The following is a 13263-nucleotide window of genomic DNA, read 5'->3' as shown; positions in this document are numbered from 1 at the left end:
AATCATTGGTTTCAGGCAGCGCTAAAGTAATCATAAAAGTATCTTTAATAAATAAAAGTATCACATGATTATATACGTATTTAGCATTGCGAATGTAATAACATCTCAATTTTGTTTTTATACCGCAGTTTTCTAGGAAGCAATCGCGAATAACGAGGTATTAACACGTTGGGTAAATATGTTGATTTCAGTGTGAGATTTCTTTATGTACCGATGGATACATTACGTTCGATACGATTCGATTGATTGTTTGTTTTTATTTATTTAGAACAACACCATTACCATACACCATAACAGCAACATTAAGATCGAAAGAAGTAAAATTCGAACGCTAGAAACTAGCGGGTGAGCTTAGAAACTTAGCTCACCCGCTCAAGCGAAATAAGTTTTGGAGCGGGTTTGGACTTTGGAAATGTAATGGGACACACTATGGGTGACATCCAGAAACAAGACATATCCAATCCGATATAGAATGACATACTGGAGTCAGATTTAGCGGGGTATATGGTTCTTTAACCTTACCCTATATACCTTTAGGATCGGGTTCGCTATCTTAACTAACCCAACTGAGCCACCCACAGTTGGCCAAGGGTAGCCGTCTGCGTTTGTTCTCTTAGTACAGTAATGGTGGTCTCCATAGGGATGGGAGTCCTAATAAAACCAGTCTATAGCAGTACCGGTACTCTTAATAATAATTACAATTACTATCAGATGACATCAGCACTACGGTTATTAAGAGAACTAAATCGACGTTGTGTAGAATATCGATAGTCATCGCTATCGTAATTGAAATTAAAGAGTAGTAGCTCTGAATTAGAGAAGTCCAGAGATCATAAATGGCACTGTTTGTCTTGGCATAGTCGAAGGCTATGTGGACGCTTACATGGAATTTTTAATATCATCTAAAAAATAACGGACATCATTTATTTATATATGAAACATATTTATATTGTAAAATATTCCACATTATTGTGAATTACTGGAAATTGAAGAAAATTTCCGAGTCAATACCGCAGTATGCGATGATTAATCACAACACAGTCTTAATAACTTATTACATATGTGTGTTATATATATATATTAAACAAGAATATATTATATTTTAATCACATTTATTCTAAGGGGTTAAAATTTTAGACCTTTTGGAAGTAATTTGAATAGGGATTTTTTTATATACCCCCTGTACTACTTCACTACGACATCATGGATCATTACGATCTAGCCTAACTACACTAAACCTAGTCTTAACTAATAAGTAATTTAAGTCTCACTTAATTTACTAAAAAGGATTGTTATCATAAGTAAGTGTCCAATAACACTACTTATAGTCTCCGCATTGGGAATATAGATTTTTAAATGTTTTGTTTTTAAACGCCAAGGAGATCTCGAACATTGAAAACTGGCTGCAAAATAAACCGCTTCCAAATTTAAATTAGTCATTGTACAAGTAAACCGAAAAACGGCTTTCTTTTGGTATTGTTTGTTCGAATTCGGATCAAATATAAATATTACGTCTCATTTATAACGAAATAAAGAAACTCAATTTTATTTGAGAGTGAAATAGTGCAGTATTTATTATATTAGAAATTTGTCATCGGATATGTTTCCTAACTCCACTAACTCTTCTCTTGCCCCAGGATTTCAAACAAGCGGAAACTCCTTTACAATTATATTACAATTGTATTAAATAAAAACATCACCAAACCCGCCTCATGCTTACACAGAGAGAACAGAAATGGATCTCTAATACGCTCCCCATAAAAAAGCCAAAACTTAAAGATAATATTTATTTTGGCAATAGTAATGAAAATCATTTCAGATTTAGAACCTTTTTTTAAATAAAAAACAATGTAATTTAAATCAGTCTGAAGGTTTGAATAAATTTTATCTCTTAGTAAAAAATAATTCAGGCCGTTACAGTTAAACATAGCGTGTTATTAATTAGTATTGTTTGAAAGGCTTTTCCCAGGCTTTGTTTGGAATTGAATTATAATATTGCAATTTAAATTAGTTCAAATATTAGAATTTTATTGGTACAAAAACACGATTTATTAACTAAGTAAGAAGCGAATCGAAATGAAAATAGGTATTGAACAGGAATAAAAATACATATATACTCATATTTGAATTTTACAAAAAGAAACAATTTAGTTGAACTTAAAGAAGATTTATAAAGTAATTCAAGCAGTATTAAGAAATAACATATACGCTGATTTTAAAAATATAACATCAACTTCTTAAACATAATATATCTCAAGAGATGTGAACGGAGACCCATGGTTATGAAATTTTCTATTGGGCTGACTCCCAGTGGCCACAACTTTGAAAAATTAAAACCGAAAACAAAAAAATAATTATATCAATCTAGACTTATAATTATAATCTTATTATATGGAAATGGTTTTAAATCAAATTTATAATTTCATCATATCTGCATCTGGATTCATCGTATCCAGTAGCGATACAAACGTCTAAGGTTCAGCCCAGACTGCTTCAGTTTATAATGTTTTTTTATACAAACAAGCAGGCGATCAATCTTTTGCCTTTTCTTGAATTTTGGCTCTCGGTCGAGCCAGCTTTCTATTGTGTTTCCCTTACCTCATATCATACCTCATACCTCATTGGTGAACAGCTGGAATGTTGAAACTGCAGGGTTGAATGTCGCACACCAAGCAATAACTTTTATTTATTTAAAATTTAATTCAAAATTTAAAGGACGGCATTACAATAAAATCGCACAACTAAAAACATGCAAACCTCAAATTTTATTACTATTTCCACATTTTTTAAGAGACAAACACAGAATGAATAAAATGCATTCGAGCAAATTCTTAAAAATGAGATAATATTTAATTATAACAATGAACAAAATTTTGAAGACAGTGAACGAAACTGTAAGTAAGGGGAAAGGCCAACTGTGTAGGAAAATTGATTGGCTAACTTAATACCCTAGGACAATTCTTAGTCTGGCTACCGAATACATATAAAACTTACAAAATACAAGGTTCCCTGCCGCAGGGACCGAACTTATTAAATTATTATTACTATGTAATTTAAATATATTGTAAATAGTGTATATTTCAGTTGTGTGCTTTAAAAATTTAGTTTAAAAATTTCATAATAAAAATTGGTATTGTCCAATATAGGACGTCATAGTTGGGCATGCTCGTACGTCAACTCGTAAAACCACGGTTTCGTTACGAAAAAGCTATCGTTAGTATTCCAAATTAATTCCGTATTCAACCAGTTTGGATTTGTTTTGGCAAACGGTATTCCCTGTGACGTCAAACACTGACTCAATGATGTTACCGTGTAAAACGAGTTCGCAAATTAGACAATTATGATTTGTATTTTATTTGTTTCCTTTATGTGTTGCATTCCAACCAGTAGTTCCCGAGATAAGCAAACTTATCAGCTTTGGGTTGGGACCTAGGATTTTTTTGTGTAAAGGATATTTACAGTAAAATTAAAAAATTAAGTTTTTAGTCCTCTCGGTAAGTTCGGCAAACCTGCCATCAATAAACTCCATAGGTTTATTATAAAACTTTAGAAAAGGTATACTTATTTAAACAAATTGGACAATTCAAATGAAATCACAATGTAATCAAAAGGCGACATGTTGTGGTTTTGCAATATTAGTAGATGGTTTTATATACTTGAATGATCTATTTACTTGATTACAACCTAGATTTATCGTTTCCAATCATGTATGACAATGTTTTTCCGTGTATCAAAAAGGAGGAAGACGGAGGAAGACTTTAAGTGACGGATTCGAAGAAATAAATGCTTCAATAAAATTAAAATTATTATTATACAGATCTTAAGTAAGTCTCTAAGTAGTCTTCTATATATTTACGTTATACTTCCAGTCTGTCAAATCTAATATTTTGATGTACAGCAAACTTAGTACTAAATGAGTAACAATATGTCAATTAGGGTGCTCAGCCGACGTACCCGAAACAATTATTCCTATGCTAATCGAACCCAGGACCTCGTTAAACGTCGTGTGTTAAATAGTCAAATACGAACACCTTCCAAATCTTATATTTATTTTTTGTGATGGAAATAGGAATAGAGGAAGATAGAGAAAAAGATGGGCAGGCGATATAATGATAATAGGAGAGCACCTTGGACATGAAAAACTAACATTATAAAATAATTAAAGCTGGATGTCGCCTATGTGTCATAAGATACCCTGATCACCAAAACCGGCACATCTGATGTGTTAGATTGAGTTAGGTTATGTAACTAATATATATATATATATATATATATATATATACTATATATACTTTATATACTGGGTGTCAGCATCTACTTAATAACGATATTTTAACTAACATTATTGTACTTTTTTTATTGATTTGGCTGGAAAACATCGCTCGATAGCGCCCAGTTGAACAATGTTAACAACATTTATATTGTATTGTGTGCAATGTGTTAATAATTACGTACCTAAGGCTTATAAAAGGTTAACTATGTACCTTTTTATTATACATTGTTTATTATTAATATAAGAATACATATTATAGCAAGTAAATTATGATATAGCAAAGTGTACATGACAAAATATTTTTCTATTTTTCCATTATTAATAACCGTACTAAATTGGCAACAGACAGTTCCTATTTCAGTGATTCCATTTATACGTAATCTAAATAGAATTATGTAAGTCTTCATTACTGAATGATCCTGTTCGAATCCCGGTGAAATTACAAATAAAGTTCTACATCACCTATGGGTTGTGTGGACCCGAAGTTCAATACTCTTACCTGGCTGGTACGGTCACTTCACTGTTAGATCAAAGTGTCAAACAAATGATAATTGCTTAATAATTTCCTTGGCAGTTAAATGCTTGTCCTTCTTATGCCTAGCAACCCCTGGGACACATTCGCCTTTTTTCATAATAAACAATTAAATCTATAAAGTATACGCGGCTTGAACCCCCTAGATATGATCAACCCGTGTCATTGGGCGAGTAAAAACTGAATTGAAACAATATTAACTATAAAGACGTATTAAAATGGTCACGAACTCGAATCTATTACATAAGGTTGCATATTAAAACACGTAATTTTCTCAATGTTAAGCTCGATTAAATGCTCAATAAATGTTCACTCCTCTTAAAAAGTTGTTAATATTGTAAATTAGTCATTGAGAACATTGATATATCCTTGTTCCGTTCTTCACTTCCTTGTAAAACATAAGGCCACCCGAGAAAGGTAGATTATGATATCGAGACCTAATAATTACAACAATTGCGTTATTATTCTAAAGAAAAACTTTCTCAGTTTTAGGAAAGTCTCAGTCAAGGTCACATGTTCACCAAAATCTAAATCAAAATCAGCTGTTAATAGAGGTTTATAACTTTATCAATCTCTATAACAAACAGTAAAAAATTACAAAGAACAAACCAAAATATACTCACTAAATTCCAATAAAAACCTGTAATTTAAAATAATATTATATATTAAAACATTACACACACATTAGATTTTAATCTTCGTTATAAAATTAGAATTTATTCATTCTTAACTCTTAAAATTATTACAGTAATCTTTATTAAATATAACCGAACACAAAAAATAGCCGAAAAAATTCGTCAATGTCTGAAAATTTGAATGATTGAGGGTCCTAATTGGCAATATGTGACACGAGGGTGACCCTCTCAATGTATCAGGAGAGCCTGGAGGCGCGAGTAGAGCGGAGGGAGGCAGTCTCTGACGCATGCGCGACAAGAACGAGGGGTGGGAGGCGCCTAACACTATTTAAACTGTTCTTGCGAACGGTCATCATGCATTGGTCTGTTTGCAACCAAAGTTTAGTTAGCTACTGTAATACGACAGCTCGAGTCGTAGACAGACAGGCTCCAGCCCGTGGTCGAGACAAAAGCATCTCGCAGACGTACGCTAGCTAAACGCGCAGTGAACCCTCGTTCAGGCCCTTACCCTTAGTGTTGTGAACCATGGCCGTCGCAGCTGCACAGAAGAACCGCGAAATGTTCGCAATCAAGAAGTCCTACAGCATTGAGGTGAGGATGCTTAACGAACTTCCCTCGGAGCCGTGCAAAGTTCTTGTGAAGTTTAAGTTGTTACTCATTCAGAATCAGCCCGGCTTCGAAGGATAAAATTGTGCATGTGAACTTTCTCATACTCATTCCCACAATTCTCATGTTAAGTTATGTAAACATTCGCATCATTATCAAGTTTTTCAAGCTTTTATTATAAATTTCATATAGTCATAATATTAAAGTGCGGAACTAACATAATATGCGGGTCAAGTTCGTGTCCGAAAAGTTATAAAAATATTACGCAATAAGTTTTTGATCTTAATTCGGTAGATAGAGAGGGCAATGTCCGGCAAACAATCGGAATTAATTATTCTAAGCCGTGCACATCGTACATTAATTGCAAACACCTTTTTTGATTCTCAATGTAGCTTAAAGTACGAAAATCAAAACATCTTTTACGTAAAAATAATATTCTGACATAACATGAAAGCGTGTGAAAATAAGGCTTAGAGCATTTTATATACCCAATTGTCGTCTACAGAGTAACAAGAGATTAGCTTTACACTGCGCTTAATTACTTGTCAACGTCATATCACGAACAGAAAAATAACTTTCACGTTGCAAATGCAATGTTTTAAGATATCAGTATTATTTAATTCTACCACGAATTATTGCACGTCTAGGCAAATTATAAAGATTCCGCTTAGTTCAATTAGTGTCATTATTGTATAATTTCTATTGTCAAGATTCAAGGCATTCAGTACCTGCACCTAGTTACCTCATCTCGACGTGAATAATTATGAATATAAAATTTGCATAATTTCCTTTACCAACTCCTTAATCCTTCCAACGCTCATGCGAAGTATCATGCGAAGTAATTAGGTGTTTTTGGCGTGTTTCATCAACAGTGTTTTGTTTTCTTTTGTTCGAACGAGCCTGAAACTAAATCTGTGTCAGCGATGCGACGTTCTCCTTTATGCTGTGCGAAACCCAGGTTCCTAACAAAGGTGTAATCATTAACATAGGTTTTATAATTGGTAGCTGAATGATTGTATTTCCTTGATAATTGAAGGTCGGTATGCAAGATCGTACAACGCTCACCAACTCTGCAATACACGACAAAGATTGAATCTACTCGAACACCGCGATACTAAATTATTAAACAATATTTCATATTCGCAAACATTCTTATACAAACTCTCAAAACTTTAATATTTAAAAACTAATTCAAGGGCAAACCTTGACCAAACATCGTTAGTCGCGGTCAAATAGCATAAAAAGTTAGAGGTTACTAAACGGAAAATGACCGGTAATAACGCAGATTATAAATAACAAAAACTGAGTTTTTCTTAATTAAGAAAAAACGTAAAATCGATGATTTCGGTACATTTGACTAGCACAAATCCGGATTCGAATTAGCCTGAAGGGTGCAAGAGCCGCAGGCGAGCCGTACTCGGGCGTAATTACAGTATGATTGGAATGGTGAAGTGGTCACTCGGGTACCAAGGTTATATCAACCGGATTTTCAAGCAAATCGCTCCAGTTAGGTGGACCTTTAACTTGAGCGCGACACACGTCGTTTCCGCAATGACATTAAGTACACGATTTTTAATAGCAATCACACAGGTTTTAGCGAATAATTCAGAATTCAATTATCACCGATACCCAAAATGTTCAAGTTCGATTGAGCTACTAATTATAAGTGAGAAGTTATATATCTTAAAACCTTAAGTCGCAATCATTTGTAGGAGCAACAGTTTTTCGCAAGCATCGTATTAATTCTGGTCGGGTATTTATTACTTAAGAGTTAATAGGTCAGGTTCACACTAGATGAATTCGTGCATAGAATTGAAACAATTTATCAACTAAAGAACAACTCAAGGTAATCCCGGATACTTAGTCTAAGACAAATCGTAAAAATATTAATAACAATGTAACCTAGATTTTGTAATAGTTGTTGTAAGGTCATTATTATATTACACAGTAAGTTTGAATAATAACGGTCATATTTTAAAACATATTTAAACTCATGAGTCAGCGTTTATTTACTCCTCGATGTTCAGGGTTCGATTCACGGTTTGAGCACTTAAAGATTGGTTTAAATCATAAAACATCCACTAACTGTCGATTGATGTAATTGGGTAGAGTTTGATATTTAGCTTTGTACATTGGTTATATATATTATTAAAATTATTCTGCGTATTCATGTGAGTTAATATGGTAGAGCATTACCTTCGTACGGTTTCAGGGACTAGGTGAGGACACGGTGTTATTAGTACCCCTTGACACACATAGCGTGGCCACTCTGCTGGAAAATTCAAGATTTTCGCGCTCAGTGTCATCCGACATCTTAACTGCACTTTGTATGCGTTTTAGTTGCTTGGTTCTTGCAGTTTTATCGTAATATTTAAATTTCGAACGCAAAAATGACTAGCCTTAGTTCCAGTTCTCTTTGTTTGGTCGCAATTTTGCTTTGTGTTAAAAGTTATTAATCTGTAATATTAAATGTTATACATTCACAATTGACTCGACGCATCCATTTTACAAACTGATCACTTTTACAAACTATAACAATACATATATCTAAGGAATGTTGCAACGTGTTCAGGAAAACGAAAAGAATGTCACTGAGGTCTAATCAAGCATCAGAAGGAAAATGTTAAAATCAAATGTCCAAGGTTGACGCAAAATTACGTCAATAGTCACAGATTTTTAAGGAAATATTTGGTTATAAAGTTTGTTTTCCTAAAATCGTCCTTCGCAAAACTAACTGTATGCCGTGAAGTAATTTTCGTACGGTAGTTGTTCGTACATAGAACGAAGTTCAGATATATTGGTGAAAATATATGTTCAGTTTTTCAAATACATATTTAGGGATTATTGTTTTGCTAATGATATGCGCATATTACGTCGGCTAAGAGAATCATTACACAAAAGCTATCTAAAAACTGCTTAAAATTGTCGTACGTAATTGACGTATTGCGTAGATATTTTTTAATTCACAATGTATCATCACTGTTGATCTAAAATGTCTAATAACGATTTTTTAAATATTTTTTTTAATATATAATTTTCCATTATTTAAGTTAGCGTACCTATAAATTAATTATGAGTCCCATTGTGGTTATAATTGGTTTATTGAGTAACAATGGCGATAAAAATCTGCCGATTAATTACATTGTTGCAAGCAAAACGATCATTATGCAGCATCCAAGGATCACAAAAAGGGTACATACAATCATTTTTAGTTAATTTAAATAAAAACTTTTACATAAAATTACACAACACAAATTTGCATCAAAGGCTTAAAAGTCACTCTGCAAAGCTATAATTGGTTCCATTCAAGTGCAGCGGTCCAGAAAATTCTCCTTTGTGCGACCCATCTCGAAACGTTTCACTTGTATCCGGAGTGAAATGGCAGCACTTTAAGTCCACGCTCAGGAAATAAGCTTCGCAACTTCGTAAAAGCAATCCCTACTCACACATGAAATATAACGATGCGACCACTTTATATTTATTAGGATTTAGAGATCTTAGCCTTTGTGCTGCGTAATTTATAGCTTTATTACGTGGGTTTCAATAAGGCTTTCTTTTGTTACAGAACGGCTACCCATCACGCCGTCGCTCGCTTGTGGACGATGCACGGTTCGAAACACTTGTTGTAAAACAGACTAAGCAAAGCGTTTTGGAAGAGGCTCGCGCCCGCTCTAATGGTATGTTTAATTACTAAACGTTGTTTTTATTTTTAATTTTATTTTGGTTTGTTTTGTTTTACTTTCTTTTTATTCATTTATTAGACTCTGGCTTGGAATCCGAATTTATCCAAGACGTTGCTCATTTAGGCAACGGCGACAAAACACCAACCGTCGAAGATGGAACGCATCAGGACGAAACCAAGAACTGCCAACTTGGTAATTTCTTACTTAGTTTTGTTTTATACTTTGTTATTATTTGTTTGCTTTTTTATTTATTTTGTTTTTACTTTTTGGTTTATAGCAGATGCAGATGATGGTGACGACGGAGGAAAGAAAGACGAAGGTCAGTGACAAAATACGTAATAATAAACACTCGATTTTATTATCGTTGAAAAGTTTTTGTAAACAAAACTTATACGGAAATTACAATCAATAACAATGTCAATTTTTATGCCGATCTTTGCCATTTTAGCGAAACAAAATATAATTATCACAAATTGCCATTGCTTTTAATTTTGTATAATTATATAATGATTTTTAACCTTTATTATAGATTATACTTTGACTGAAGAAGAAGTTATCCTCCAAAATGCTGCAAGTGAAACTCCTGATGCAGAGCATGCTGTACAAAAAGCTGCTTTTTTACTCCGCATGCGAGATGGAATGGGCTCTCTTGCTCGCATCCTAAAAACCATCGACAACTACAAAGGCTGTGTAGAACATTTGGAGACCCGACCCTCCCAAGAAGCCGGCATCCAGTTTGACGCTCTCGTGAAAGTTCGCATGTCTCGTATGAACTTACTCCAACTGATAAGGGCTCTCCGCCAGTCTGCATCCTTTGCTGGAGTTAACCTTCTATCTGAAAACAACCTCACCAACAAAACTCCATGGTTCCCTCGCCACGCCGTCGACCTCGACAACTGCAACCACCTCATGACCAAATACGAGCCAGAACTCGACATGAACCACCCAGGCTTCGCTGACAAGCAGTACAGAGAGCGCAGAAAGCAGATCGCTGTGATAGCCTTTGCTTACAAATACGGTGATCCAATTCCATCAATCTCTTACACTGAGTCTGAGAACTCTACATGGCAGCGAGTTTTCAACACTGTATTAGATCTGATGCCAAAACACGCGTGCAGGGAATACAAGGCAGCGTTCAACAAGTTGCAAGAGGCTGATATCTTTGTTCCACACCGCATTCCTCAACTAGAGGATGTTAGTAACTTCCTTCGTAAGCACACTGGATTTACCCTACGTCCTGCCGCTGGTTTACTGACTGCTAGGGACTTCTTGGCTTCGCTCGCTTTCCGTGTCTTCCAATCTACCCAATATGTGCGTCACGCTAACTCACCCTTCCACACACCTGAACCGTAAGTATCTTAATGTAGACATGTAATTTACTTTAATCATACTTAAAAAGACATAAAGTATATATTTTTTATCACAATTGACCTTGCTACGCTTCGTAATGTCTACCTTTTCCATTCCAATAAAATGGCTTTAAGAGCCTTGTTAGATCCTTTGAAAGTCAATATAGTGGGAAGATGAAATTGTAACAGCATTAAAAGCGTCGCCCCGCTAGATAATTTTAATGCCATTCCGAAGGCAGCTGTACAATGTTAGCGATATGAATTTTTAGACAGTGATTTATTTATATTAATTTTTTTTTGTCTGATTTTGATAATTATATTAACTAATTAATTAAATTGTATATTAACAAACTACAATCATTTCGAATTTTATATTACTTTCCTTATAATTAATTTCCATAAGTTTACTATGCTTTGATCACGGATAAACAAGATTTGTTAGCTTAAAATTATTATTTATCCCTACAGCGATTGCATTCATGAACTTCTTGGACACATCCCACTCTTGGCCGACCCCAGTTTCGCTCAATTCTCACAGGAAATAGGACTTGCCTCTCTCGGTGCTTCCGACTCTGAAATCGAAAAGCTTTCCACGGTAAGTGCATGAACATATAATTATTTTAAAGTTAAAAAAAATCATGAAGCAACGAAATGTATAATGTTAATATTTTAGGTATACTGGTTCACGGTTGAATTTGGACTTTGCAAAGAGAACCAACAACTTAAGGCGTATGGTGCTGCTCTTCTTTCTTCTATCGGCGAGCTTTTGCATGCTTTAAGTGATAAACCAGAGCTACGAGCATTCGAGCCTGCATCCACATCAATGCAACCCTACCAAGACCAAGAATATCAACCAATCTACTACGTGGCCGAGAGCTTCGAGGATGCCAAAGATAAATTCAGGTCAGTTTTAAACACCAAAGAATAGGTACATAATTGTTTGTGACTGCAATTGTCATATTTATTTTGACACGATGGTTTTTAACGCTATTTTTGGCAGTTTCACAGTTCGTTAATTGCTGTGAACTAGATACATGTAATAGGCACGTAATAATGATTAATTTTCTTCCAATAGACGTTGGGTGTCAACCATGTCGCGACCATTCGAGGTCCGCTTCAACCCACACACAGAGCGCGTCGAGGTCCTCGACTCAGTGGACAAACTCGAGACCCTCATCTGGCAACTGAACACGGAGATGTTACACCTGACCAACGCTGTCAAGAAGCTCAAAAGCACGCATTTCGAATAAAGCGACCAACGACCGGACCAGTGAACGTGGCGACGCCGCGATGTATAGCTAGTGATACTGTAGACGTAAGACTGTTGACGTGTGGAGAGTGCCTGCGAGAATGATAACCATTGGATGGTACTTCGTTGACTTCCTTTTGTACCTTACTATTTATTATGCCGAGCTCATTGCCCGGGCCTCGGTGACGCCGCTTTCCTCCTGATTGCCCATTTACGGAGACTGCGACGCCTATGCGAGACCTTTACTATTTTTTTAGTATTAATTTAACTTAATGAAAACACAAACGAATAAAAATGGAGCACCAAAAAAGTGTAAAAATCAAACAAAAAATATATTATATGTTTGAATGAATCAAGTCGTTTTATTTCATGTTATAATAACTATTAACTCTACATCGAACAATGGTTTTGTTGACGTGATGTAAACAAGTCCTTTGACTTTATGTTAATTACATAAGCTATGTATTTTACAATAGATGATTAATACAGAAGGGCAAAACTTTACTCGCAGCTACTGACATTGGCTAAATATGTATCTAATTATATGTAATAATAGTATACGCATTAGCTATTGATAGTATTTACAAATGACTTCCACTAAACTAATGATGCTTTATTACAAGTAAGCGTACATTAATCTTTAATAATATAAATTGAATTTTAGCTTAAACATTTAGATTTTACATATGAAACAAAACAATACTAATCAACCAAATATTTAAAATTAAACATTAATATATGATAATAATTCAATGTAAAAGGCCATTAAATGTTATAAAATTTAATCTTATAACGATTAGGTCAATATCGAAGAGCAATTTTTAAATAAGTTAAAGTAAAATACGGATTGATGAGCAATTTTGCTCCGGTATTGAGTCCGGCGTAACTCTAATAAGATTACTTGTCCCTTAGGAATGAACGCTTTAATCGGATTTA

General features: G+C 34.4%; 1 protein-coding gene across 2 annotated transcripts; it reads left to right on the top strand.

Moving 5' to 3' along the window:
- Positions 1–5809: 5809 nt before the first annotated feature.
- Positions 5810–12667, top strand: LOC123718579 (tyrosine 3-monooxygenase). Of its 2 annotated transcripts, none has more exons than XM_045675214.1 (8): positions 5810–6031; positions 9612–9723; positions 9808–9921; positions 10010–10048; positions 10259–11078; positions 11547–11673; positions 11752–11981; positions 12154–12667. In XM_045675214.1, exons 1-8 carry the CDS (start codon positions 5966–5968, stop codon positions 12326–12328), a joined length of 1683 nt encoding a protein of 560 aa, XP_045531170.1. In that variant the 5' UTR covers positions 5810–5965; the 3' UTR covers positions 12329–12667. The 2 variants fall into 2 exon arrangements, with proteins under 2 accessions (XP_045531170.1, XP_045531169.1); XM_045675213.1 differs by having other exon boundaries at positions 10007–10048.
- The last annotated feature ends 596 nt before the right edge of the window (positions 12668–13263 follow it).

This window comes from Pieris brassicae, chromosome Z, assembly GCF_905147105.1.
Source record: "Pieris brassicae chromosome Z, ilPieBrab1.1, whole genome shotgun sequence".
Lineage (NCBI taxonomy): Eukaryota > Metazoa > Arthropoda > Insecta > Lepidoptera > Pieridae > Pieris > Pieris brassicae.
The sequence above is the reverse complement of the archived record's forward strand: the minus strand, read 5'-3'. Positions and strand labels throughout refer to the sequence as shown.